We start from the raw sequence: 25,823 nt of genomic DNA on the forward strand, positions 1-25,823 counted from the left end.
TTATTAACTCAAGTAGCTTTGTTGTTGACATTACAAAATTTTCTAAATATTGGATCATGTCATTCACAAATAGTGATCGATTTACTTCTTCTTTTCCTATTTGGGTGCCATTTATTTATTTATTTATTTATTTATTTATTTATTTATTTATTTATTGTCTAATTGATCTATCTAGAACATCTAGCACTATGTTGAGTAACAGTGGTGACAATGGGCATCCTTGTCTTGTTCCCATCTTAGAGGGAAAACTTTCAACCTTTCCCCATTGGGTATGATGTTGGCTGTGAGTTTTTCATATATACCTTTTATCATATTGAGGAATTTTCCTTCGATCCCTATTTTTCAAAGTGTTTTTATCAAGAAAGGATGCTGGTTTTTCTTGAATGCCTTTTCTGCATTGATTAAGATTGTCATGTATTTTTTTTTCCTTCGAATTATTAATGTGGTATATTACATTGATTGATTTTCTTACTTTGAATCAGCCTTGCATACCAGGAATAAATCCCACATGGTAATGGTATATAATTCTTTTGCTGTATATTTTGTTGAGAATTTTTGTGTCTATGTTCATTGGAGAGATTGGTCTGTAATTTTCTTTTCTTGTAGAATCAGTGATGTGTTGAAATCTCCAATGATTATTGTAGAGATGTCTGTTTCTCTCTTCAGTTTTGCCAGAGTCTGTCTTGTGTATTTTGGGGAACCCTGGTTAGGTGTATAGATATTTATGATTTATTTCTTCCTGGTAGATTGTGTCTTTTATTAACCTATAATGATCTTCTGTATCTCGTAACACTTTTGCATTTAAAGTCTGTTTCGTCTGATATTAATACAGCTACCCCTGCTCTTTTTTTGGTTACTATTTGCATGGAGTATTTTTTTCCAACCTTTCACTTTCGGGTGGTTTGTATCTCTGGATCTAAAGTGAGTTTCTTGTAGCTTTTCACGAAGATGGCGTCAAAAGCAAAGAAGGAAGAGCCTGCCCCTCACAAAACCGAAGCCAAAGCAAAAGCTTTCAAAGCCAAGAAGGCAGTACTGAAAGGCATCCACAGCCACAAAAAAAAAAAAGAAGATCCACACTTTACCCCCCTTCCAGTGGCCTAAAAAGCTGCATCTCAGGAGACAGCCCAGATATCCTTGGAAAAGTGCCCGCAGGAGAAACAATCCTGACCACTATGCCATCATCAAGTTCCCCCTGACCACTAGTTAGCCATGAAGAAGACTGAAGACAACAACACCCTTGTATTCATTGTGGATGTCAAGGCCAACAAGCACCAGATCAGGCAAGCTGTGAGAAGCTATGACATTGAGGTGACCAAGGTCAACACCCTGATCAGGCCTGCTGGAGAGAAGAAGGCATATGTTAACTGGCTCCTGACTATGATGCTTTGGATGTTGACAGCAAAATTGGGATCATCTAAACTGAGTTCAGCTGGCTAATTCTAAATACGTTTTTTTACCATAATAAAAAAAATAGAGTGCCTTCTAAGCAGCAGGGTGTTGATATATTCTTTTTCTTGGTCCATTTCCTTCCTTTTCTTAGGATGGCTTGTAATTTTTTGCTGATATCTAGGCATCTGAATATGGTGGTGAGTTTACTCCGATGTTCAATTTCCCTCTCTTTCATAGGGATTTTGTGATGGGATGTTGTGTGTTCCTGCTGTTCTTTGATTCTTGGTCCAGTCTTTTCTGGGTCTTTAGGGTTGTCCCTTATATTTGCTCAAATCTGGGCTCTGGACCCAGTAATGTGTTGCAAACTTGCTTCCAAGGGCCTTGGGGAAGGGGGCTATAAAGGCCGGAAAAAGCCTCTCAATTACTTTTAATTTCCTCACATATACTTTGTTAGGCGGCCAGCAGATGGCCATCTTTCACAGCCCAGTTTAAAGCCTGGTTGGAGTGTGTGTTGCTACATGAACTGAATCAATGTGACAAAGGATCCTGCCTGGAGGCTAAGAGCCACATAATTCAGACTTACTCAGGTGGTTTTCCAACCTTTGCTGACAAAGGTTTTTGTCAGGTAGGGAATAATTCCATTCCCCTCTGTGTTCTCACTCTCCTGTCTTTCTAGTCCACAATCTTCCAAGAAGTCCTCCTCTTGAAGCTTGTTTTTCTGTTTCTCAAGTTGGGTTTTTACCTTGATTACCAGAGTCCTTTTCAGACAGAATGAAATTCAGACAGACAGAGAAGCCACATGAAACAGCCAGAGCTGGAAGTCCACAGAACCCAGAAGAGAAAGGACAAGACACCACCATGTATATTACCATATGACAGAAAAGCCAAGGGCACAAAGAGCATCAGGAGCCAGCTCCAGAAAGCCACAGGCACTGCAGTCTAAAGGCAGAATTTCTACTTCCACTTCTTATGCCAATAACTGGTATTTTAAACCCCCTAGACCATTGCTATCTAATAGAAATTTAATGCAAGCAAATATATACCATTAGTTTCTAATAGCCACATTTTTAATGAGCATTTATTTATTTTTATTGTATTTTTTGAAGGCACGTAGATCACAAAAAATGTTACTTTAAAAAATATAAGATGTTCCCACATACCCCACCCCCACTCCTCCCACATCAACAACCTCCCTCATCACTGTGGCACTTTAATTGCTTTAGGTGAATACATTTTGGAGCACTGCTGTACCACATGGATTATAGTGTACATTGTAGTTTACACTCTCCTCCAGTACATTCAATGGGTTATGGCAGAATATATAATATCCAGCATCATCCCTGCAATGTCATTTAGGACAACTCCAAGTCCTGAAAATGCCCCCACATCACATCTCTTCTTCCCTCTCCCTGCCCTCAGCAACTACTGTGGCCATATTCTCCACATCAATGCTACAGTTTCTTCCATTACTAGTCAAAATAGTTCTATAGTAGAATACCAATAAGTCCACTCCAATCTATATTTTATTCATCCATCCTGTGGACCCTGGGATGGTGATGTCCATTCCACCTCTGTATCGAGAGGGGGCTTAGATCCCACATGGTTAATGGATGCATTAATAGCAACATTTTTTAAAAGATTAAAAGTATGTGGAGGCAGCGGATGTGACTCAAGCAGTTGAGTGCCCACCTCCCACATGGGAAGTCCTGGGTTTGCTTCCTGAAAAAAAAAAGGCAAGCAAAAAAAAAAAAAAACCCCAAAAGCCAAACTCACTGGGGAGCTCTGTCATGTCCTCTAATGGAACAGCAACAATTCCCCAAGTACAGGGGCAATGACTACTGAAGGATAGTTCATTGACAGGCCCTTGATATTGATGATTATGTTTATAAGCCTTTGCTCTTTAAATTGCAACTTAGCCTAGTGTTGTAGGATGCCTAAGAGCTACCTCCTGAGAGCCTCTATGTTGCTCAAATGTGGCCTTTCTCTAAGCCAAACTCAGCATACAAATGCATTATGTTTCCCCCAGCATGGGACATGACTCCCAGGGATGAACCTCCGTGGCACTGAGGGATTGCTACCAAGCACCAGCTGGTGATGCAACTGGAAAAAGAACCTTAGAAGAAAGAGGGGTAAAGGTAAAGGCAAGTAAGTTTATGTGGCTAAGAGACTTCGAAGTGAGCGGGGAGGTCATCCCTGAGGCAACACTTATGCACATCTCAGCAGGATCTCATAGACTGCCAAAGTAGATACTATTCCAAATAGTGTGGCTCCAGAGGGGTCTGGAGGTGCCAGGTCCTATGATCATGGCACATAGCTCTAGAGTTTGATGCCTTGCCAGTGGGCCCTACTTTGGGGTTTTTGCTCCTAAGTGTGACAGAATTGGACTCAGATGTGACTTCTGTACACATGCCTCTTCTGTCCCTTTTATTTGAACCTATAGTTGGTGCTGGAGTTGGTAGGTGTACGTCTAAGAGACTTGAATCTCTGAGCTGCCCATGTGCCAGCTGGGCCTTGAGCCTCTGCAGAGTTGCAGCACCTACTGTCCAGTTCATTAGACATACCCAGGACAAATAACAAGGAGGTGAGGATGGATAATCACCACGTCAAGGAACGGAGAGAGTCTACAACTGCAAGCAAGAGAGTCCCATCTATCAGCCATATGGGATTGAAGCCCCCTTTCAATTAGAGGTGGAATGGGCATCACCATCCCAGAATCCTCAGGACTGGGAAATAAAATATGTGCTAGAGTTGACTTACTGGTATTCTATTAGGTTGGTGCAAAAGGAATTGTAGTTTTGGACCATGTATTAGTCAGCCAAAGGGGTGCTGATGCAAAACACCAGAAATTGGTTGGTTTTTATAAAGGGTATTTATTTGGGGTAGGAGCTTTCAGATACCAGGCCATAAAGCATAAGTTACTTCCCTCACCAAAGACTATTTTCACATGTTGGAGCAAGATGGCTGCCAACGTCTGCAAGGGTTCAGGCTTCCTGGATTTGTCCCTTCCAGGGTCTTGCTTCTCTCTGGGTTTAGGGTTCCTCTGTTCCTGAGGCTGCAGCTTATGGCTTCAGCATCAAACTCCAACATCAAAACTCAATATCAAAACCCCTAAACTCTGTTCTTTGCCATGCCTTTTATCTGTGAGTCCCCACCCACCAAAGGGTGGGGACTCAATGCCCTACTGGCACAAGAGGTTTACTTGATTACTTGATCACGTAAATCTCTGAATCCAGTATAAGCTCATATGCCCAAAGGAAAAGACCAGTTTACAAACATAATCCAATATTCCTTTTTAGAGTTCACTGATAATATCAAACTGCTACAGACCATGAATTTTGAATCATTGTAACTAGGCTGAGACACATCCTTATTAATCAAAATAGGAACCATTACTATCAACACATTTTGCCAATGAGAAATAAGTTTGTTTGTTCCTGCAGTATAAAAATCTGTGCTTTGGGATTCTATGGGCTCTTGGAAAGCATTTTCTGCATCCTGCTGGTGTGGAAGCATTTTCCCCTGCAAAAAAAAATGGTCAAGATGCTTGAAGAAGTGGTAGTGGGTTAGTGAAAGGTTAGGTGAACATGGCAGATGATGCAAAACTTCATAGCTCAATTCATCCAACTTTTGAAGAGATGGTTGTGTGACGTTTAGTCAGGTGTTTTCATGGCGAAGAATTGGGCCCTTTCTGTTGCCCAATACCAGGTGCAGGTGTTGCAGTTTTCAGTGTATCTTATAAAATTGCTGAGCATACTTCTCAGATGTAATGGTTTTGCCGGTATTCCGAAAGTTGTAGTGGATCAAACCGGCAGCAGACCACCACACAGTGACCATGACCCTTTTTTTGGTGCCAGTTTGGCTTTGGGAAGTGCTTTGGAGCTTCTTCTTGGTCCAATCACTGAGCTGTTCATCACCAATTATTGTATAAAATCCACTTTTCATCACAGATCACAATATGATTGAGAAACGGTTCATTGTTGTGTAGAATAAGAGAAGATGACTCTTCAAAATGATGATTTTTAAAAACTTTGTGGTCAGCTCATGAGGCACCCACTTATGGAGCTTTTTCACCTTGCCGATTTGCCTCAAATGCCAAATGACCATATAATGGTCAATGTTGAGTTCTTCAGCAACTTCTCATGTAGTTTAAGAGGATCACCTTCGATGATTGCTCTCAATTGGTTGTTGTCAGCTTCCAATGGCTGACCACTACACTCCTCATCTTTAAGGACCTTGTCTCCTTTACAAAATTCTTGAGCCACCCCTGTACCGTACATTCATTTAGCAATGCTGGCCAAGCATTGTCGATGTTGTGAGATGTCTCCACTACTTTACGACCCATTTTGAACTCAAATAAGAATATTGCTCAGATTGCTTTTTGTCTAACATCATTTCCATAATCTAAAATAAATATAAAATAAACACCAAGTAATAAGTCAGCAAAAAAAAAAAAAATGCACATTAAAATGATGTATAACATAACCACATTTATTTAAGAAGGTATTCCAATACCAAAAGGCAAATTTCAACAATGCCAAACGAGTTACTTTTGCACCAACCCAATATTATAGACTTACTGTGATCCTAACAATGGAAGAAATTATATCATTGATTTGGCAACAGTGGCCACTAGAGGTGCTAAAGTCAGGGAGAGGGAAAAAGAGGAGTAACATGGGGGCATTTTCATGACTTGGAATTGTCCTGAATGACATTACAATGACAGATACAGGCCATTATGTATCCTGCCATAATCTACAAAATTGAGTGGGAGAGAATGTAAACTACAATGTAAACTATAATCCATGCTTAGTGGCAATGCTCCAAATGTTTTCTTCAATTGCAATGAATGTACCACACTAATGAAAGAAGTTGTTAATGTGGGGAAAAGTAGGAGGTGTGGGGAGTGGGGCATATGGGAATCCCTTATTTTTTTTATGTAACATTTTATGTAATGTAGTATCTTTTAAAAAATAAATTTAAAAAAAGTGCTGTCTTGGATTAAAAAATAAAAAACAAAACTCAGGGAAGCTGCAGTGGTTGAGTGCTGGCTTGTTCCAGGTTCATTCCCTGGGCCCCAGTATCTAAAAAAGAAAAAGTATGTGGAATTAATTAATTTTTAAAATTGTCTTTTTTTTTTTTTTGAAGATACATAGATCACAAAAAATCTTACTTTAAAAAATATAAGAGGTTCCCATATACTCCACCCCCCCCCCACTCCTCCCATATCAACAACCTCTTTCATCATTGTGGCACATTCATTATATTTGGTGAATACATTTTGAAGCACTGCTGCACTGCATGGATTATAGTTTACATTGTAGTTTACATGTGGAATTAATTTTTAAAGCAGTTTTATTGAGATATATTCACATACCATACAATCTATGCAAAATGTATAATCAATGGTTTTTAGTATAATCAGGTAATGTGCATTCATCACCACAAAAAATTTTAGAACAATTTCATTACTCCAAAAAGAAAAGCCCCACACTACTTAGCAGTTACTTCTCAATCCTGCTATCATTCCCCAGACCTACATAACTACTAATCTAATTTCATCTTTATAAATTAATTTATATTTATATTTTATATAAATGGAATCATATAATATATAGTACATTGTATCTGATTTACTTAGTTTATTTTCTTTCTGAAAATTAACATCTTGTAACATTAAGATGCATTTGCTCAGTTTCAAAAAAAACAGTCTTATATATGCCATATTACCCAATTCATATTTCACATGAGGTTTTACTATGCTATACAGACCCAAGTTACATTTTTTAGCTCTCCTTTTAGTAATATACATGGCTTTAGAGTTCCCCTTTCAACCACTGTTATACCCATATAATAGCACTGCTAGTTACAAGCATTATGCTGTGTTTCAAATCTTCTATTCATTTCCAAAGATTAACTTACATCTGTTTACCAGTTCTGCACAAGTTAACCCTCAGCTTTCCATTCTCTAACCTCATTCTATTTTCTGGTGACCCGTATTCAAGTTATTAACTCCATGAGATTACACAATATACTTTGTTCATAATATCACAATCATACCATATTTGTTCTTTTGTGCCTGGCTTGCTTCACTCAATATAATGTCCTCCAGGTTCATCCATGTTGTCATACGCTTCACAACTTCATTTCTTACAGCTGCATAATATTCCATCGTGTATACATCACAGTTTGTCCATTCATCAGTTAATGGACAGCTGGGTTGTTTCCATCTGGCAATCTTGAATAATACCGCTATGAACGTCGGTGTGCAGATTTCTGTTTGTGTCCTTGCTCTGAGTTCTTCTGGGTATATACCCAGTAGCGGTATTGCCAAGTCATGTGGCAAATCAATATTCAACTTCTTTAGCAATGGGCAAAAAGTCCTCCATGGTGTATGTACCATTCAACATTTCCAATAATGGTGAATAAGTGTTACTATCTCTCCCCAGACTCTCCATCACTTGAAGTTTTCTCTCTTTTTAATAGTGACCACTCTAATAGATATGAAATGATATCTCATTGTAGCTTTGATTTGCATTTCTCTAATCGCTAGTGATGTTGAACATTTTTTCATGTGTTTCTTTACCATATGTATTTTGGGGGGGCCAAATGTCTGTTCAAGTCTTTTGCCCATTTTTTAGTCAAGTCATTTGTCTTTTTATTGTTGAGTTGCAGCATCTCTATATATTATGGATATTAAACACTTATCAGCTATGTAATTTCCAAATATTTTCTTTCATTGATTCAGTTGCCTTTTCACCCTTTGACAGAGTCATTTGAAATGCATTTAAGTATTTAACTCTGAAAAGGGCCCTTTTACCTATTTTTTTCTTTTGTTGCTTGTACTTTGGGTGTAAGATCCAAGAAACCACCACCTGCCACAAGATCTTTATGTTGTTTCCTGACATTTTCTCCCAGAAGTTTTATGGTCCTGACTTTTATATTTAGGTCTTTGTTCCATTTTGAGTTGATTCTTATATAGGGAGTGAGATAGGGGTCCTCTTTCATTGTTCTGGGTATGGATAGCCAGTTCTCCCAGCACCATTTGTTGAAGAGCCCATTTTGTCCCATTAACATGGCCTTGGTAGGTTTTTTGAAAAACGGTTGTAGAGGTGAGGGCTTATTTCTGGATTTTCAATTCTATTCCACTGATCAATATGTCTATCTTTATGCCAATACCATGCTGTTTTGACCACTGTAGCTTTGTAATGTGTTTCAGGATCAGGCAGTGAAAGTTTTTTCACATGTCTCTTCTTTTTCAGAATGCTTTGGGTTATTTGGGTACACTTTCCCTTCCAAATAGATTTGATAATTGCTTTTCTACTTCTGTAAATAGGTTGTTGGAGTTTTGATGGGTGTTGCATTGAATTTATGAATCAGTTTGAGTAGAATTGACATTTTAATGATAATTAGTCTTCTAATCCATGAACACACATGTCTTTCCATTTGTTTAAGTCTTCATTGATTTCTTTTAGCATTGTTTTGTAGTTTTCTGCATATATGTTCTTTATTTCTTTGACTAAATTGATTCCTCTGTAATTGGGTCTTTTTTTTTTGCCATTATAAATGGAATTTTTCCCCTGATTTCCTCCTTAGATTCTTCAATCATAGTGTAGAGAAACATTACTAATTTTTGTGTATTGATCTTTTATCTTGCCACTTTGCTGAATCTGTTTATTAGTTCTAGTTGCTTTGATGTAGACATTTCAGAATTGTCTAAATATAGGATCATGTCATCTGCAAATACTGATAGTTTTACTTTCTCTTTTCCTATTTGGATGCCTTTTTTTTTTTCCTTGTGTTATTGCTCTAGCTGGAACTTCTAGCACAATGTTGAATAACAGTAGTGACAATGGGCATCCTTGTCTTGTTCCCAATCTTAGAGGAAAAGCTTTCAACCTTTCCCCATTGAGTAGATGTTGGCTTTGGGTTTTTCATACAAGTCTTTTATCATAATGAGTAATTTTCCTTCTCCCTTCTCTTTCAAAGTTTTTTTATCAAGAAAGGGTACTGGATTTTTTTAAAGGCCTTTTCTGGATTGTTTGAGATGATCACGTGCTCTTTTCCTGTCAATTTGATTCTGTGGTGTATTATTTTAATTTATTCTTATGTTGAACCACCCTTAGAGACCATGAATAAATCCCAGTTGGTATATAATTCTTTTGATATGCTGTTGGGTTCTTTTTGCCCATATTTTGTTGAGAATTTTTGCATCTATGTTCATTAGAGAGATCAGTCTGTAATTTTCTTTTCTTGTAGTATCATTATCTGGCTTTGGTACTGGGATGATGTTGGCTTCATAAAATGTGTTGGGTAATTTTCCCTCTTCAATTTTTTGGAAGAGTTTAAACAGAGGTTAAACATTTCTTCTCAAAATGCTTGGTAGAATTTCCCTGTGAAGCCATCTGGTCCTGGATTTTTCTTTGTTGGGAGATTTTTGGTGACTGATTCATTCTCTTTAAATGTGATTGGTTTGTTAAGTTCTTGTATTTCTTGTAGTGTCAGTGTAGGTTGTTTTTGCATTTCTAGGAATTTGTTTCCATGTCATCTAGGTTGTCTAGTTTGTTGGCATACCATTTCTCATAATATCCTCTTATGATCCTTTTTATTTCTGTGGCATCAGTAGTAACTTCCCCCCTTTCATTTCTGGTTATATTTATTTGCATTTTCTCTCTTTTTTTCTTTGTTACTCTCGCTGGCCCAAGTGGCTGTTGACTGCCGTATTAGACAGCACAGCCCTAGTCCATGACAGGCCTCTCTAGGCAGCTCTCAAGAGTTAACCAATGCAAAATCTTGTGCACAGAAGCCCCCAAATGGGATTGAACATAACGTTTACTACTGAATTATAGCATTTCATACTTTAATTTGCACAGGTAAGGATCAATGGCTATATGTTTAAATGCTATAGCAAAGCTATATACCTGATACTTAATAGAAACCAAATGACACTGGCCTGTGTCAAAGTTACCAGAGGGTTCTCGTGGTTTGCCTCTGAAGGCAAAAAGCCCTTGAGTACTGAGAGGAGAAAGCATTCTTGCATTTAACACTTATTCAGCATCTCCCTATGGCTCAGGGGTTGGGGAGAGGGTGTAGGTGCAGGGTGAGGGATTAGTGAGGCATCCATGCTTTCAGCTTTCAAGGAGATCATGAACTAGTGCAGTGGGTAAGAATTATCTTCTGAATCAACCAAGTTGACTATGCTGACTCAAGTTATTTGAGTTTTGTGAAGACAGATGGTCAGAATTTCAGATTTTGTGTGTGTGTGTGTGTGACCTCCCAGAGGCTCTGCAGGGACCTTTCCTGGGTGCCTTCCAGTGGCGCGGCCCACCCACCCACACGGCCGCCCAGGCAGGGCGCTGATGGGCTTGTTCCCAGGGCGGTCAGCTAGGGCGGTCAGCTCGGGCGGTTACGTCCGCAGAGGCGCATAGTTGAGCAGCTTCTCGATCGGGTCCACGTGGCCTAGCAGCCTGCGGCGGCAGCAGTAGCGCTTCAGGCGTAGCGCGTCCAGGGCTTCCGTGTCCTCGGCCTGCCGCAGCCCCAGGCAGGCCTCCCGCTTGCTGCTGGCGATCTTGCTGCAGGTGCAGCAGCGCACGGGGATGATCCTGGCGGCGATGAGGGGGGCGGTCCCCGTGGTGACCGGCTCCCGGTGGTGACCCTCCGCCGCGCTAGGCGCTCTCAGAATTTCAGAATTAATGGTGGCTATCATTAGGTAAGGTCATTACTTAAAGCCCTTTCTCCTAGTAATAACACCCCTTTAAATTTTATCTGTTATAGATGGAGAGTAAATTTTCCATTCCAGGCTGGGAAAGCAGTAGAGCAGAATGTGCTTAGATGCTGCCTCTATAATCAGTTTGGGCTTGTGACTCAAAAACTGCATGACTCAGGGAAAGTTACTTAATCTTGAAGGCCTGAGTGTCTTCACCTGTGCAAACTTTAAGGCTTGATATGATGTTGTATGTAATACATTTAGTAGTATCAAATACATTGCAAGTGCTTGATACAGCGTACATATTTTAATATGGGTTTATATTTACTTGGATAATAACTCTATAAAAGGCCATATTCACAGATGCATAAAAGGCCAGACTGTAATCTGTGGAGTATAACAATCACTCATTTTGACTGCTGTGTTTTTGCAATCAACCAAAACTGATTTAATGGAATGGAAATAAAACCTCACCTCTAGTTTTCTCTCTGCAGGGTTGATAATTCTTAACCTGGGTTCCATGAATTCCCTGAAATTGTAGGCAAAATTTGATGTCTGTATGTCTGGGTAGAATTTAGAAAGAGATCCATGACTCAAAAAGCATAGGAACCCCAAGATCTGACTGGCCTTTCTGTGAAAGTACTTGAGTACTTTAAGATGTAGCTAGTTTCTGTTAAGCCAGAAATGCCAAATCTGCCTTTATTTGGCTGCTGTTGTTCAGAGACAATATTGGAAAAAGGAGTAGTACCTTTTCTCCTTTTGTCTGAGGCAGAAACAAGGGTTCCATGTGCTGAAGGAAGAAATGAATTGGGTGCAAATGTAGTCTTCTGATCCTTTAAAAAATAATCTTCCGTTGTCATTTTAGTTTGCTTTTTCCTGATTCCCTTCTCTTCCCCCTCCTCTTAATCACAGGTCAGGGTCTCACAATAATGTGCTTTGCAAGCCAAGAAAGGTGTTTCAAGCATGTTATTATATAGTGATTGTTCTCAGCCTTGTAGTTCAAATGACCTCTTATAAGTCCTGGCTGAATTGTCAGGGTACTGTTCTGTCTAGTGGAGAGAAACTAAACCACGTTGTACTGTTATTTCCAAAGCCAAAATAGTAGAGAAGTTGAAATTATTCTGAGTCTATTCAGGACAACAGCACTTTATTATTGAGTGTTCCTTCTCTCAGGCATACTTTCTTTCTGAACCTGTTTCTCAGCCTGCTGTTGCTGGAGGAATGTCTTTGAATAAATCTTTGAAACTCTTCTAAAGCTTATAATCCCTCCCACGTCATGGTTTCAGACACTGAAAATGGATGGGGTTTGCCTACATTATGCTTAGGACTGGACAAAAGTTTAAGTCATTCCCAAATCTGGAGACCCCGCAAAACCAACTGGAGAACTGGGCGGGGAGAGAGACTACACACAGTTGAGTCTTAATTCATTCTCATTAAATCAAAATATCTGATGCAATCTGTACTTTTAACAAGCTCTTCCTTAAATTATTCTGTTAGCCAGCTTTTGGAAACCACTACTTTAGAATATACTCATCCTCTTCTCCCCCTAACAAGGCCCATACAAGAAAAAGATGAGCTTGGACAGTACAATCCCTGACTTACTTGAACTGTTGTAAATGTAGCTTCTGTTTCTATGTGTTATCACTTCAAAGCTCAGGTGTACATGATCTCTTCTGAGATGACTGTATATTGTTTCTGTCCATGGTACCACCTTAGAGTATTTTGCAAAATACTGATGATCAGAGCAAAATCATTTCTGTTTTAATCTTACAGGTTCCCCAGTATACAGCTCAGACTGGAAACTCTGTTCGAGAAGTAGCAAGTCACCTTGTTCTTCGGAGTTCAGTGAAACTCAACAATAAAACTGAAACAGTAAATGCTGTTAGGTTAAGCTGTCCACCAATCTCACTTTCACATTTATCGGTGGCATTTGCTGTTGATTTTTGTAGACATTTCTCGGCCTGGACACTCCACCCATTTTGCCTACTTGTGCATTGACACCATCCTTGAAGGAAAGCTACTTAGAGTTGTTATTATACTTCCCCAGTTTCTGAGAAGAGTTAAGGTAAGGAAAGGGGAATAAAAGAATCATTTTCTCTCTTCATTGTGTGTGAGTTGAGTATAAAAAGTTGAGTAAGAATCCAAGACAAAGAAATCAGAGAGATCCCTTCATACCCTCCCTCAGAGCTCCCTGGCACAATTTCAGAATCAAAAGCATATTTAGCCTGGAGCAGTTAATGTCTGCTGCTAAGGTTTCCACTACAGATGCAAGAAAAAGGTCTCTGCACTTTTTGTCTCCCTGGTTGTGGCAGCTAAGATTGAATGGGCAAATACAGGAAATTCTAAAAGCATGGGGAAGGGGAGATAATCTTTGCAACTCAGAAATAAACTTAAAAACAGCAAATAGCCTTTTTACACCACACACACACACAAAGCATATTTAGCACTCTAAGCATCCATTTATTTAAATGTAAGTACATAATCAAAACCTGCATATAAATATATAATTATGATCAAGATCCTTGCTTCTTTTTTTTTTTTTTTAAGATTTATTTTTATTTATTTATTTCTCTCCCCTCTTCCCCCACCCTGGTTGTCTGTTCTCTGTGTCTATTTGCTGCATCTTCTTTGCCCGCTTCTGTTGTTGTCAGCGGCACGGGAATCTGTGTCTCTTTTTGTTGCGTCATCTTGTTGTGTCAACTCTCCGTGTGTGTGGCGCCATTCTTAGGCAGGCTGCACTTTCTTTCACGCTGGGCATCTCTCCTTACGGGGTGCACTCCTTGCGCGTGGGGCTCCCCTACGCGGGGGAAACCCCTGCACGGCAGGGCACTCCTTGTGCGCATCAGCACCGCACATGGGCAAGCTCCACGTGGGTCAAGGAGGCCCCGGGTTTGAACCGCGGACCTCCCATGTGGTAGATGGACGCCCTAACCGCTGGGCCAAGACCGTTTCCTGGTCCTTGCTTTTTTTCTCTAAACGCAATCCAGAGTCACATGAGTGTTTGTTAAGGGATACAGAAGGATTATTGGAATGACTTTTTGGTTCCGAGAGAGATAGGATGGAGACATTTAGAGAATTGTGTCTCATGATCTTCCTAGGACAATGGGAAGGGCACTACGGCTTGGGTAAGACAAAGGAACAGCTTGGGCATCCTTGAGTAACTGTATCTCAAAGAGGAATGTAGTAGAAGAAAGCATGGACCTTGAAACTGCATAGACCTGGTCTCAAGTATTTGCTTTGGTCCTATTTTTTTTTAGTTTTTATTGTTAAAGAAGCTTTAGATTACATAAATGTTACATTGAAAATGTAGGGGATTCCCATATTCCCCATCCTCTTGCCCTCCCACACTTTCCCTCATTAACAACATCCTTCATTAGTGTGGTACATTTGTTACAATTGATAAACACATACTGAAGCATTGCTTCTAACCATGGACTATAGTTTACATTGTGGTTTACACTTTATCCCACACAAATTTGTAGGTTATGACAAAATGACACTGCAGTGTCATGCAGGACAATTCCAATGTCTCAAAAATACCCCCATATTACATCTATTCTCCCCTCTTCTCCTCAGAACTTCTGGTGGCCACTGCCTTTATATCAATGATACAAGTTCTTCCATTGCTAAAATAATAATAAGTCTATATTAGAATAATAAATCTATTTTAGCCCATTGTTCATTCCCCAATCATAAGGATTTTGGGATGGTGATGCCCAATCTGTTTCTAATTGAGAGGGGGCTGAGGTCCCGTGGAGTAGACAGATGGAACTATCTTGCTCTCTGTTCCTTGGGATGGGCGTTGTCCATCATCATCTCCTTTTTAGTTGTCCTGGGTGAGTCCAGTGAACTGGAGAGTAGGTGTAGCAACTTTGCTGAGATTCAGGGCTCAACTGGCACATGAACAGACCAAATGTTTAAGTCTCTGGGACATACATTAACAAGTATAGTGCTAATTATAGGTTAAAATAAAAGGGGCAGAAGAGCCATGTGTAGGGAAATTATAAATGAGTCTAAGTTTGTTGCACTGGGGAGCATAAATTACAGCGTAAGGCCCACTAACAGGGCGCTGAATTCTTTGAGCTTGTCTGTCCTGCTTATAGTGTCTGGGTGGCTCTAGAGCCCTTAGGAGCCCTGCTGTTTGAGGTGCTGTTTATTGTGGCAGTCAATGAGGTCCTGCTGAGACATGCATAAGCATAACCTCTGGAATGACTTCCCAGCTCACTTTGAAATCTCTTAGCCATAAAAACTTATTTGTATTTAATATTTCCTCCTTTTGGTCAAGGTGTAGATGCATTGCTATTTGGTGCTTGGTAAATCCCTCAGTGCTGGGGAGACTCCACCCTGGGAGTCATGTCTCACACCAAGTGAAACGTAGTGCATTTATATGCCAACTTTGGCTTAGAGAGAGGCCATATTTGAGCAGCAAGGAGGCTTTCAGGAGTTAACTCGTAGGCAATATATGATACTAGGCTGTTTCAGTTCCATCAGAAAAGGTCCGTAAGTACAATCATTAATATCAAGGTGCTGCTGATAAGGATAGAAGCAGTCACAGAAGAACACACAGTGAATGGACACAGAGAGCAGACAACTGGGGTGGGGAGGGAAAGGGGAGAGAAATAAATAAAAAATAAATCTTAAAAATAAAATATCAAGGGCCTGACATAATGCTCTGTCTTCCTTAAGTTCTTAATAGCTATGCTATCTTGAGCAAGTTATTTAACCTCTCTTTCCTCAATTGGAAAATAGGCTTAACAAGACAGATTTATAGGGCTCCTGCCCCAATTAAATGAAATGACATCCAAATAACTGAGCATAATATTTAGCATAGAGTAGATACTGATGTTCAAACATGTTGACATACTTTCCTAGCCATATCACCTTCTTTCTGTCCTCCCTTCTCCCCACACACATGGCCCAAGCTTCCTTAGTCAAGATAAGAAAGATGTGGGCTGGAAAGGAACGGAAGAAACATCAGAGGCAAGCTCTCACTAATTATTTAGTGGACAGGAGGGTTCATTTCCACTCTGTGGAGAGGAAAAGGTTAGAACCATTGAGATGAACTCTGGAAGTGAAAGCCCTCTCATTAATACTTATCTAAGAGAAATTGCCTGTGCTACAAGAACAGGTCACCTGCCGTGCATAAGATGGGGGAATTAGTAGATCTAGGGGAAGAACAGACCTCTGCAAGGTATATAGAAGGATCCATGAGGCCTCTCTTGCAGAGAGTTATAGATTTCAACATGTGTTTCACATGATGGGGAGTGCAGAGTAGGCTGAATGGTCACATACAGGCAACAGAGTTATTGAGATGAGTTTTCTGACAGGAAATGGAAGGACCTGCTTATGATAGGCAGATGTGAGCTACTGGACAGCTGACATGGCTGCCCGCTGAGTAGGCTATGGTTTAATTATTGTTTTCTGTTCTTGGTACCTTTTGACATGAGTATTTGCTAGGTGCTGGATCATCTCGTTATTTGAATTTGCAACACTTCCATGATGACCTGTGCCACATGGGCTACAAATGAACTTCAGTGTAACCTGCTGTTAATTATCTGTAGCCAGTTCCCTATATGCCTATGAATGGAGTTGAAACAATTTTGAATTATGTGTCAAGTCAATACCAACTTGTTAAAAATTAATCTTTATCTTTTCTCTCTTAGGGACTAAATTATCAAAGTACATAAAGATTTGAACATGGCAAATTTAAGGTGGGGTTTTCCAGCTGTACTACCAAAATTGAGCCAGTGAGATTCTTTGAGTTCATTTTATTTAGAATCCCAGGATTTGAAACCACCAGTTAATCATCTCATCAACAAAGTTAGATTGACAATTAAACCTTAAAATGCCATGGGTTACACAGTCATGGAGTCAGAAACCCACTGTAAAATCATAGTGGTTCTCCTGCAGTGGGATGACAAAGATCTGGTCTGACATTTAACAGATCTACCAAAAAGGACAATTCCAAAATCAGTCAGACAATTACCAGTATTATCATTTATTTGCCTGCAACTCCCAGCATTTACACAGAGGTTTGCTGACAGTTGCAGTTCACCGTGAAATTGTTTCTAATTGGGAATATTCTAAATTGGACATCCTATCCCAAACACAAAACAACTGTTTGGTTTGGTATCCAAAACCAAACTGCACCATGAAGAACTTGTTTTCATTTGCCCTTGTTTTCCTGATATGAAATAGTCTGCAAGAATTTTTAACTATCGTAAAAAATTTTTAGCTTGTAACAACATTCTAAAACATAAAGGCTTAAACTAAAGTATCAATGATCTTTTCCTAATGACTTCAGGATAGACAAATGGGATATTTCCTGTATCACAGTGTTGCATGATAATAATATAATAATTTCTGGGAAGATTACAGTTAAGCAATAGGTATTTGTTGAACTGAAGTGGATAGTTTGACTGTTGGAGGAAGAATAGGAAGTGGCAATTTAGACCAGATCTTTGACATTATTAATGTTCTCTTTTTGAGCTGGGAATTCTAAAGAAGAAGAATGTTTTACTACAGTTGAATTGAAATATATTTATATCTATATGTCTTTCACCCCTACTAGATTTTGAGTTCCTAGTATTCCTCTTTGTGTCACCACTGTCTAAGAGCATCTTCAACAAAGGAGGAGTCTAAAGATGGTATCTCCCTCTAAAAGACCAGATCATTTGTCAGTGAAGGGTGTAACAAAGACAAAAATTTGTGATCAAGAGGTCTTGTCACTTATTACTCTCATAATACATTGCAGAAAAAAGTTATGTTGAGTATGATCTAGATATGTTTTCACATGAACATTACTTATCAAGCCACAGATTAAAAACTACATCAATGTGTAGCCTTCAATATGAATGATTCAATAAAATATCAAATAGCTCTATTTGAGAAGTACCATGGTAATTCTAAAAGCTTTTATTATTCTCATGGTTGTGAGAAATACTGGCATGAGTGTTGGGAGTCTGACCAATGTCCTGTGGGTGGAACCAATGTAAGCCTGGCCCTTCGCACCATTCTGCTTGAGACAACATCCTCCTCTTTCCCTGCTTGGATGACTTGGGAGACCACATTTTTCAGTGTCAAAGTTACCAGATGGAGGAGGGCTACCTGTCCACACAGTAGCGTGGCACGAGTAATGTATGAACTTATATGGTGCTCCTGCCTCATAGCTGAGCTCACTAGCTGGAGCAGTTAGATATAGATATGAATTCCAAAAATAGGTATTGATTATGTTTGTAAACCGGTATGTCTGAAGTTTCACATTTACTTAATTAAATTATGACTAGGGTTTTGATTGGGCCTTGTCAATAGGGCATCGAGTCCCCACTCTTTGATGGGTGGGAACTCACAGATAAAAGACATGGCAAAAGAAAAGAGTTGGAGTTTTGCCTTTGGAGTTTTGCTGTTGGAGTTTTTGAGCTGGAGCTCAGGAAGTGAACACACAGGAGAAGAACACAGAGGAATAGAGACAGCTCCTTAAACACAGCAAAAGCCCTGGGGAGAGAGACAGAGCTGTTCACATGATAGTCTACAGCTGACCTTACTGACCTTATGTAGAGAGGCAAAGCCTAGATAGCCTCATGGTCCACAGCTGACCTTGTGGAGAAAACGGAGGAGTTGATCCTGGAGAGAAATGAACCCCAGAAAGAGAGGAACCCAGGAAGCCTGAACCCTGGCAGACGTTGGCAGCCATCTTGCTCCAGCATGTGAGGGAAGTAACTCACACCTTTTGGTTGGTAACTACGCTTCTATTCCAAGTAAATACCTTTTATAAAAGCCAACAGATTTCTTGTATTTTGCATCAGCACCCCTTTGACTGACTAATACACTAACTCAGGTTATGGGTCATGCTAGTTTTACTATCACCTAATTATAATTAGAGTACGTGTATTAAATCCTGCAGGATACAGAGATGGACTGTGCTGTATTCATCTCTGTATCATCAGCCCTTTTCACAGTGCCTGACTCGTCGTAATGTTTGTTTTTCTTTGCATCAGGAACTGATGTCCTTTGAAACTCAGTATAAGTATTTTTTCAACCTTTCAAACTACTTATAATGAAAAACTCATTCTTTTCACCTTATATATATTCTTTTTTTTTTTTTTTTTTTTTTTTGAGATCCTGGGGATTGGACAGTGGACCTTGTACATGCCAAGCAGACACTCAACCACTGAGCAACACCCATTCCACATTATATATATTCTTAATTATTTAAAAGAAATAGAGAAAAATAAACACCAACAATAAAGAAAAACAAAACCACTGAATGCCTACCAACAATAAAGGGAAAAAAAACATTGCATGCTCTCTTTCTTAAATATGTAGAACATATTTACTTTAGAGGAAAGGATGCTGACTGCATTCCAGGCTTTGGAGAGTATGTAGTAAAGTCAGCGAAACTTCTGTGGTTACTACCAATGTGTTATTCAGTGTTTTAGTCATGAAATGGTTATAAATATATAGAAAAAATAATCTAGAAGATATATCACCAATTCGTACAATATTCTTAACCAAAATGAAGAGAGAAATAAGAACATTCATTATAACTGACAGATCAGAACAGCCTGCTCACATAAGCTACAAATGAGTCAAGTTTTCAGGATGACAACTTTGACAAGAATTTTGGAAGTGACAACAAATTGAAAGCTTCATGCCTATAGCTCAATGGAACTGTTAATTAGAACCCCCAATATGTTGATGCAATTAGCAAAAGATTGTTTTATGTACATTTTAACTCCCCAATGCTTCAAAAAATTGCCAATAAAAATAAAACCCCATTTTCATGTTCTTGAAAAGAAGATACTCTTTTAGAACTCAGTAAACCACCCAAAGCCCAAGTCTGGAGTTGATGGAAATGAGAACGGTTTGTGTGGCACAAAGTTTGGCAAATAGTGTCACATAGTAGTGTGATAAAGGTTTCAAAGACCTTTCAAAAAAATAAAAAATAACTGATACTTATTACAGCTCACTTTTTTCCAGATCCCCCCAAACCTTATCTTTTTAATCTTGATAAACTCATTTGTGTTTATTAAGCCAACTTAATTTCTTTTAAAAATATTCTATAATTCAGACTTGCCTTTTTTTTTTTTTTTGGTATTTAAATGGATTGCTAGGGAAGTGGATTTGGCTCAACTGATAGAGCATCCACCTACCACATGGGAGGTCCAGTGTTCAAACCCAGGGCCTCCTGACCTGTGTGGTGAGCTGGTCCATGCACAGTGCTGATGTGTGCAAGGAGTGCCCTGCCACGCAGGGGTGTCCCCCACATAGGGAAGCCCCATACGCAAAGAATGCACCCTGTAAGGAGAGCCACCCCATTGAGAAAAGTGCAGCCTGCCCAGGAGTGGCACCACACACGTGGAGAGCTGATGCAGCAAGATGACGCAACTAGAAGAGACAGATTCCCGGTGCCACTGACAAGAATACAAGTGGACACAAAAGAGGGCACAGCGAATGAACACAGAGAGCAGACAACTGGGGGAGGGGGGAAGAGGAGAGAAATAAATTAAATAAATAAATAAATGGTTTTATAAAGGTTTTATTAAATTTTAGTTTTAATAAAACAGGTGTGCTCAGGAATTTTAAAACTTACTTTGCATACTCAGCAGCTAAAGGTAATAGAATCAGAGTTTGGACATTTCAGAGGGCAGCTGGGGAGTTGGGGTGAGAATAATGTGGCTCACTGGGGTGGGGGCAGACCCTCATTAGGTTTATGATCCATGTGTGGCTATCCTCCAGAAACAAGAGAGGATTTGATTTTTTTCTTTTTAAAGAAGTCTTTCGAGTCAATACTCAAAAAATATTTGTCAGAAATCTAAATTTTTAACTTCATTTGTAGGTGTGGATTTTATTCCTCTTTCCCTACTCCTAAGAACTTAATTAGATGTATCATATGAACAGAGAGTATTCTTATTTCTCCCCTCTTGGTGATGCAATGGCTGTCCAGAACAGAGAGAAGGGAACTGGACTTGGGCAAAATCCTAGTGTTCTCAGTGTATCATTAAGCAGCCCTAGGACAAGTCACTTCCTCTCTGGGATCCTCGGCTTTCCTCCTCTGGAAAACAAAGGGTCTGGATTAGATGGTTTTCAGGTTCTTTCCAGCTTTAACATTTTGAGATTCCAGAAGAGGAGGAGGAGGGTTCTTAGTCAGAGCCTCATTTCCTCTTAATTGGGTGGATGGAGTTGGAACTCAGAGCCTGCCAGCTCCTAAACTCCCTTCAAAGTCGCCTACCTCATTTTATCTGGGCATTTGCTGATCTTACATACCATCACAAGGCTTCTTTTTTCCTTTTTATTTTATTTTTTAAAAGACGGTAATGAGTCGATTTTACTACATAGCCTTTTGTACCTTTTGAAAAATATACCACAAGTCTTCTTGACACAGATGTCTTTGTTTAGACTTCCCTGAACTCTACCCACAAGTCTTTCTTTCCTCTTGCATCAAGATTAACTCAGGTGAGTTCCAAGTTAAAATTCATGTTTATACTCAGACAATATCTGTACCTTTGTTTCTAAGTGAATTGGTAATCTTTGAGGGAGTCGGGGGAGGGGAAGGGGCAAATGTACCTGAGTAGAATCAACAGGTTCATCTACCTTATAAGGTGGTTAATGAGTTGTAAAAACCAAAATCTCTGTAGCCCTAAATTCTCAACTGGGATTCACTAGGCTACAGAAACACACCCATCAAATGAATTTCTGGTAAATGACTATGACAGATCCAGAGTTATGCGTCCACTACCCCCATTTCTTCATAAAGGCTGAGACTCCTTGGATATACTTTTTGGCTTTCTCCTCAGACAGACCTGAGCTCTTTATTCTCACAACCGATTTTCTCAAGAATACCTGCTTGGATCCCTCACCTTTCTCTGAAGAGGGCTATCTGAATTTCCTCGGAAAGGAGGCAGAATCCATTGTTCTGGATCTCCAGGAGCAGCTTCTTGTGCTTTTAGCTTAATCAGTCTCCATTTCAGTACCTACAGTTCTCTCCTCTTTCCCATCAATCCCCACAGCAAAGCTCATTCCTTTTCCAAATATTTCCATCCCTTAAACACTAATCTTCCCATCAGCTGTCAATGAGAGGTCTATTAAATGGGGCAATATTTAAATCCCTCTGACGAAGACAAATGAGAAATAAATTTGTTGTGTAACAGCCTCTAGTACATTCAAGACCCTCAATTTTCTTTACTTTTTCTCTGCTCTGAGGCTTGGATATAGAATGGAGACTGGGTTTCAGTGACAGATGGCAGAGGATAATCTTTCATTTTGTCATAAGTTAACCCACAGAGGGGCTGAAAAGGACCTTTTTATTGAAAAATCGGTGGCTTCATGTTTCTTTGCTTTTAACTGGCTAGAAATGTTTCTCTTTTCTGATTTAGAGATTGAGAGCATGCCTTTCCTTTTAGGCTAACCCACCAGGCAAGGTATTAAGACAAGGCTGCCCTCTCCATTTTGTTTTATTTATGCTGATGATGAATGCCTTGCACAAATTAATTAATGATGATCTGACTGTGTTTGAGCCCTTGTGATAAATAAGAAAGCAGGGCTTTTAAAGATAATACAGTAAACAAACCCAAGAAAAGCTGTCTTTTGGTGTTACTTGTTAATATGTTTTAAGAGGACACAGAACTAAATGAAATACAATATTGAAATTATTTTTTAAAGCTGATAAAGACTATAAATGTGACTAAAAAAATGCCTTTTAAATATTTAAACTCCCTAAGAAATCATGGATTTATACCCAGATGAAACATTTGTGTTATTCTTTGGAGAAGTTCAGCCAAAAGGTGGTTAAGATTTAATGAGTGAAGAATTCTTGTACTAAGTGTTACAGTGATGTAGAGATCAAATGGTTTCCAACCTTAATCAATAGATGACAAAGAAGCCATAACACAAATTATAATAGGACCAAATCCTGCGTGTTTTGTGATCATTTAAGAAAAAGGAGAATTGAAATGGTTCCAGCTATGAAAGGAGACAGATAGCGCAGAGTGAAGGAAACATTAAGCGAAGAAAAAACCTGTGGCCTGTTGCCTGTGCCAAGTCCCAACACACAAGGTAAAAGCCCTTCTGTTTGGGTTTGGGGGGAACAGTTGAAAAGGGGCACAAAGCCACATCAAGGAGATTGGGCCTTTATGTGGTTTGGAAAAATAGTAATGCCCGTTCTCCTTGATGTGGCTTTGAAAGATGGCCATGATGGAGAACAGCCTTAGAGGGAGACCTGGATTCCATTAGAATCCTGAACAGAGGCAACCTATTTCTGCACATATTAACAATTCTTCCTGAGCTGCTATTTTACACTGATCATCTGTTTCTGGAGACACTAAGTAGCAAGAATAATTCCTTTGTGAGGAATGAGGGGGTGGAGAAGCTGGAAGGAGAGAAGGAGAAGGATGTTGAAGCCCAATTCTCTCACATCACATGCCATTTCTATGATGGAGTAATTGCTTTTTATGCTCCGAAGGACAGATACTTATCCCAGCTCTGGGAAATATTGGAATTATTGTTAAAAAGAAAGGCAATTGAAGTAGCAAAGAGTAACAGGAAAGGATTAGGGGGAAAATAGAAAGGCTCTAAGACCTAAAGCAAGGGATTTTATCCAACAGACTGAGCATCAAATCCCTGAAGGCTTGCTCCCATACTCTCTTTTGCAAGGTTGTGACCCAAGACTGGAGCACTTAAACTTCCCACCCATGTGTTCATTACAGAGTTCTCCCTTAAGAAAGAACCCTATCCTTGGAGCACTAGAAGATGTTTTTGCCTTTGGGAAGAAATGCAGCAAAGGGCATCTTAACATGTAAAAACAAACTCTACATACTTCCCCACACATCCCTCAGTCCCTCAGATCTTTGTAAATGGGTTTTCACAGAGAAACTGTTATAAATGGTATTTGAGGTTGATAATAGCATCATGGATCAACTTTGCTATGGGGAAATTATTTTTTGTGTGGTATTGTTAGAATCTGGTTAACAATTATCACCTTTTTCCCCAAAAGTAAAACAATTTGCCAAACAACTGATTTATGTACTTTGGAACCCATCAAAGTGGGAAATTTCTGTACTCAGATTTATAATATTTAGGTGCTGGTGACAAAGGTGAAGCAAGTTACAGTGCACACTAACTCAGAATCAGAGCATGAGGCATGGCCGTTTCCCCCATAATATGTTAGAAGGTGATTCTAAAAGATGGAAAGGCGAACCTTAGGTTGTGCTTGTAGAGTGCTTAGCATGATGTCTGGACCTTAGAAAATACTCAGTAAATCTTCACTTGCAAAAGCATTCTTCGGAAGAACAGTCTCAAGGTAAGAATCAGGAGAGTTAGTATGGCTGAATCTGGGAGAAAAGAATTTTGAGAAGGTAGCCATGGTCAGTCGTCTCAGAAGATATAAAGACAATTTAAGATAAGGACTGAGAAGGGACCTCTAGACCTGGGAAGATAGAGTTGGCTGCAGCCTTCAAGGTGACAGTTATTATTTGTGATCAAAGTTGGAATTGGATTACAATGGAATTAGATTTCCCTAATGAGGAAGAATGGGGCCAGGAGGAAAATTTTGAAAGAAGGGGGAAATGACAGAGCAGATCAAGGTAAGGTTCTTTAGGATAGGACAGAATTGAGCAGCCTAAGGAAAAGGATTTAGTATAGTAACTCTGTAAAGAACAAGCAACAGTAAATGTTGCTTGGAAAGGCTGAGCTATATAGTTCTCTCATCAGCTCAAAAATGTATTAATATGGGAATTCTAAGGAATAAAAAAAAATCTAGATTCTTGTCTAAATTCTGGATTTATGTTTCCACAAAGAATTCATTGTGCCACCCTAGGCAATTAATTCTCCATGGGTCTCAATCCATCAACAAATAACAATAAATATAAAGAGTATATAATGACATATTCCATGACCACTCCTATAAGGAATATATGTATTGAGGAATTCATGCAAATATAATCCATATCAAAATCAAATATGGAAGAAAATGCTTTGAAAGAGTCATGAAAAACAGTGCTGTTATTAGCAAAATGAGTTGCAGTAGTAGAGCTAGTGTAGCTCAGTGGTTGACCACTTGCTTTGCATGTACAAGGTCTCAGTTTCAATTCCTGGTACCTCCTTTAAAAAAAACAACAAAAAAAGATAGCTGGTTACAAAATTTAAGGGAGCGGATGTGGCTCAGTGGTTGAGTACCTGTTTCCCATGTAGGGGGTCCTAGGCTTAACTCCCAATTCCTCCAAAACAAAACAAAACAAAAAGAGTTGCAAGGATGGCTACTAAGTGCAGCTTTCTACTAGTATATATTCTGGTTTTACAAATTTCAGACGCTGGGTCTATGGGACCTGGTTATACAGGAATAGGGAAAAAGTTATATTTTTACAAACATGTCATCTTTGAAGCAAAGGAGTGTTTTCAGGAATGAAAATTCACAGTAGAAGTATCTGAATAATGATACCTCGATAATTAATGATATTATCTTGAGATAATGAATGTTTCTCACAGGCAGCAGTACTGTGGGATGAGAGGACGTTAGTGATGAAAATGGCCCTAACCAGGTTTTCTTGTAATAGGGTCATGAAATAAACGGAATCATTTGGGTTAGAGTACAGGGTAAACTATCTTAAATTTGGTCAAGTAAAATCTCTCTTCTCTGAAAGCATATTTTATTTTGCAACTACTTTTCAAAGGGGAGTTTGTGTCAGCTTTGGACATTCTTATTTTTATTCTTGCCAACTTAATTTTGGCTTTCTAT

At 39.3% G+C, this 25,823-nt stretch overlaps 1 protein-coding gene and 1 pseudogene across 1 annotated transcript; one reads left to right on the plus strand and one right to left on the minus strand.

The window, feature by feature from the left end:
- Positions 1–816: 816 nt before the first annotated feature.
- Positions 817–1,494, plus strand: LOC139439492 (large ribosomal subunit protein uL23-like; annotated as a pseudogene).
- Positions 1,495–7,763: 6,269 nt separating this feature from the next.
- On the minus strand, positions 7,764–20,499 carry POLR2L (RNA polymerase II, I and III subunit L). The gene has a single exon (XM_071216681.1). The coding sequence runs from the start codon at positions 11,090–11,092 to the stop codon at positions 10,793–10,795; it is 300 nt and encodes a 99-aa protein (XP_071072782.1). The 5' UTR covers positions 11,093–20,499; the 3' UTR covers positions 7,764–10,792.
- Positions 20,500–25,823: the final 5,324 nt, after the last annotated feature.

This window comes from Dasypus novemcinctus, chromosome 8, assembly GCF_030445035.2.
Source record: "Dasypus novemcinctus isolate mDasNov1 chromosome 8, mDasNov1.1.hap2, whole genome shotgun sequence".
Classification (NCBI taxonomy): Eukaryota; Metazoa; Chordata; class Mammalia; order Cingulata; family Dasypodidae; genus Dasypus; species Dasypus novemcinctus.

Bases quoted from the DNA above. Each gene is read 5' to 3' on its own strand.
- POLR2L (XM_071216681.1), bottom strand. From the start codon at position 11,092: ATGATAGCCACCATTAATTCTGAAATTCTGAGAGCGCCTAGCGCGGCG.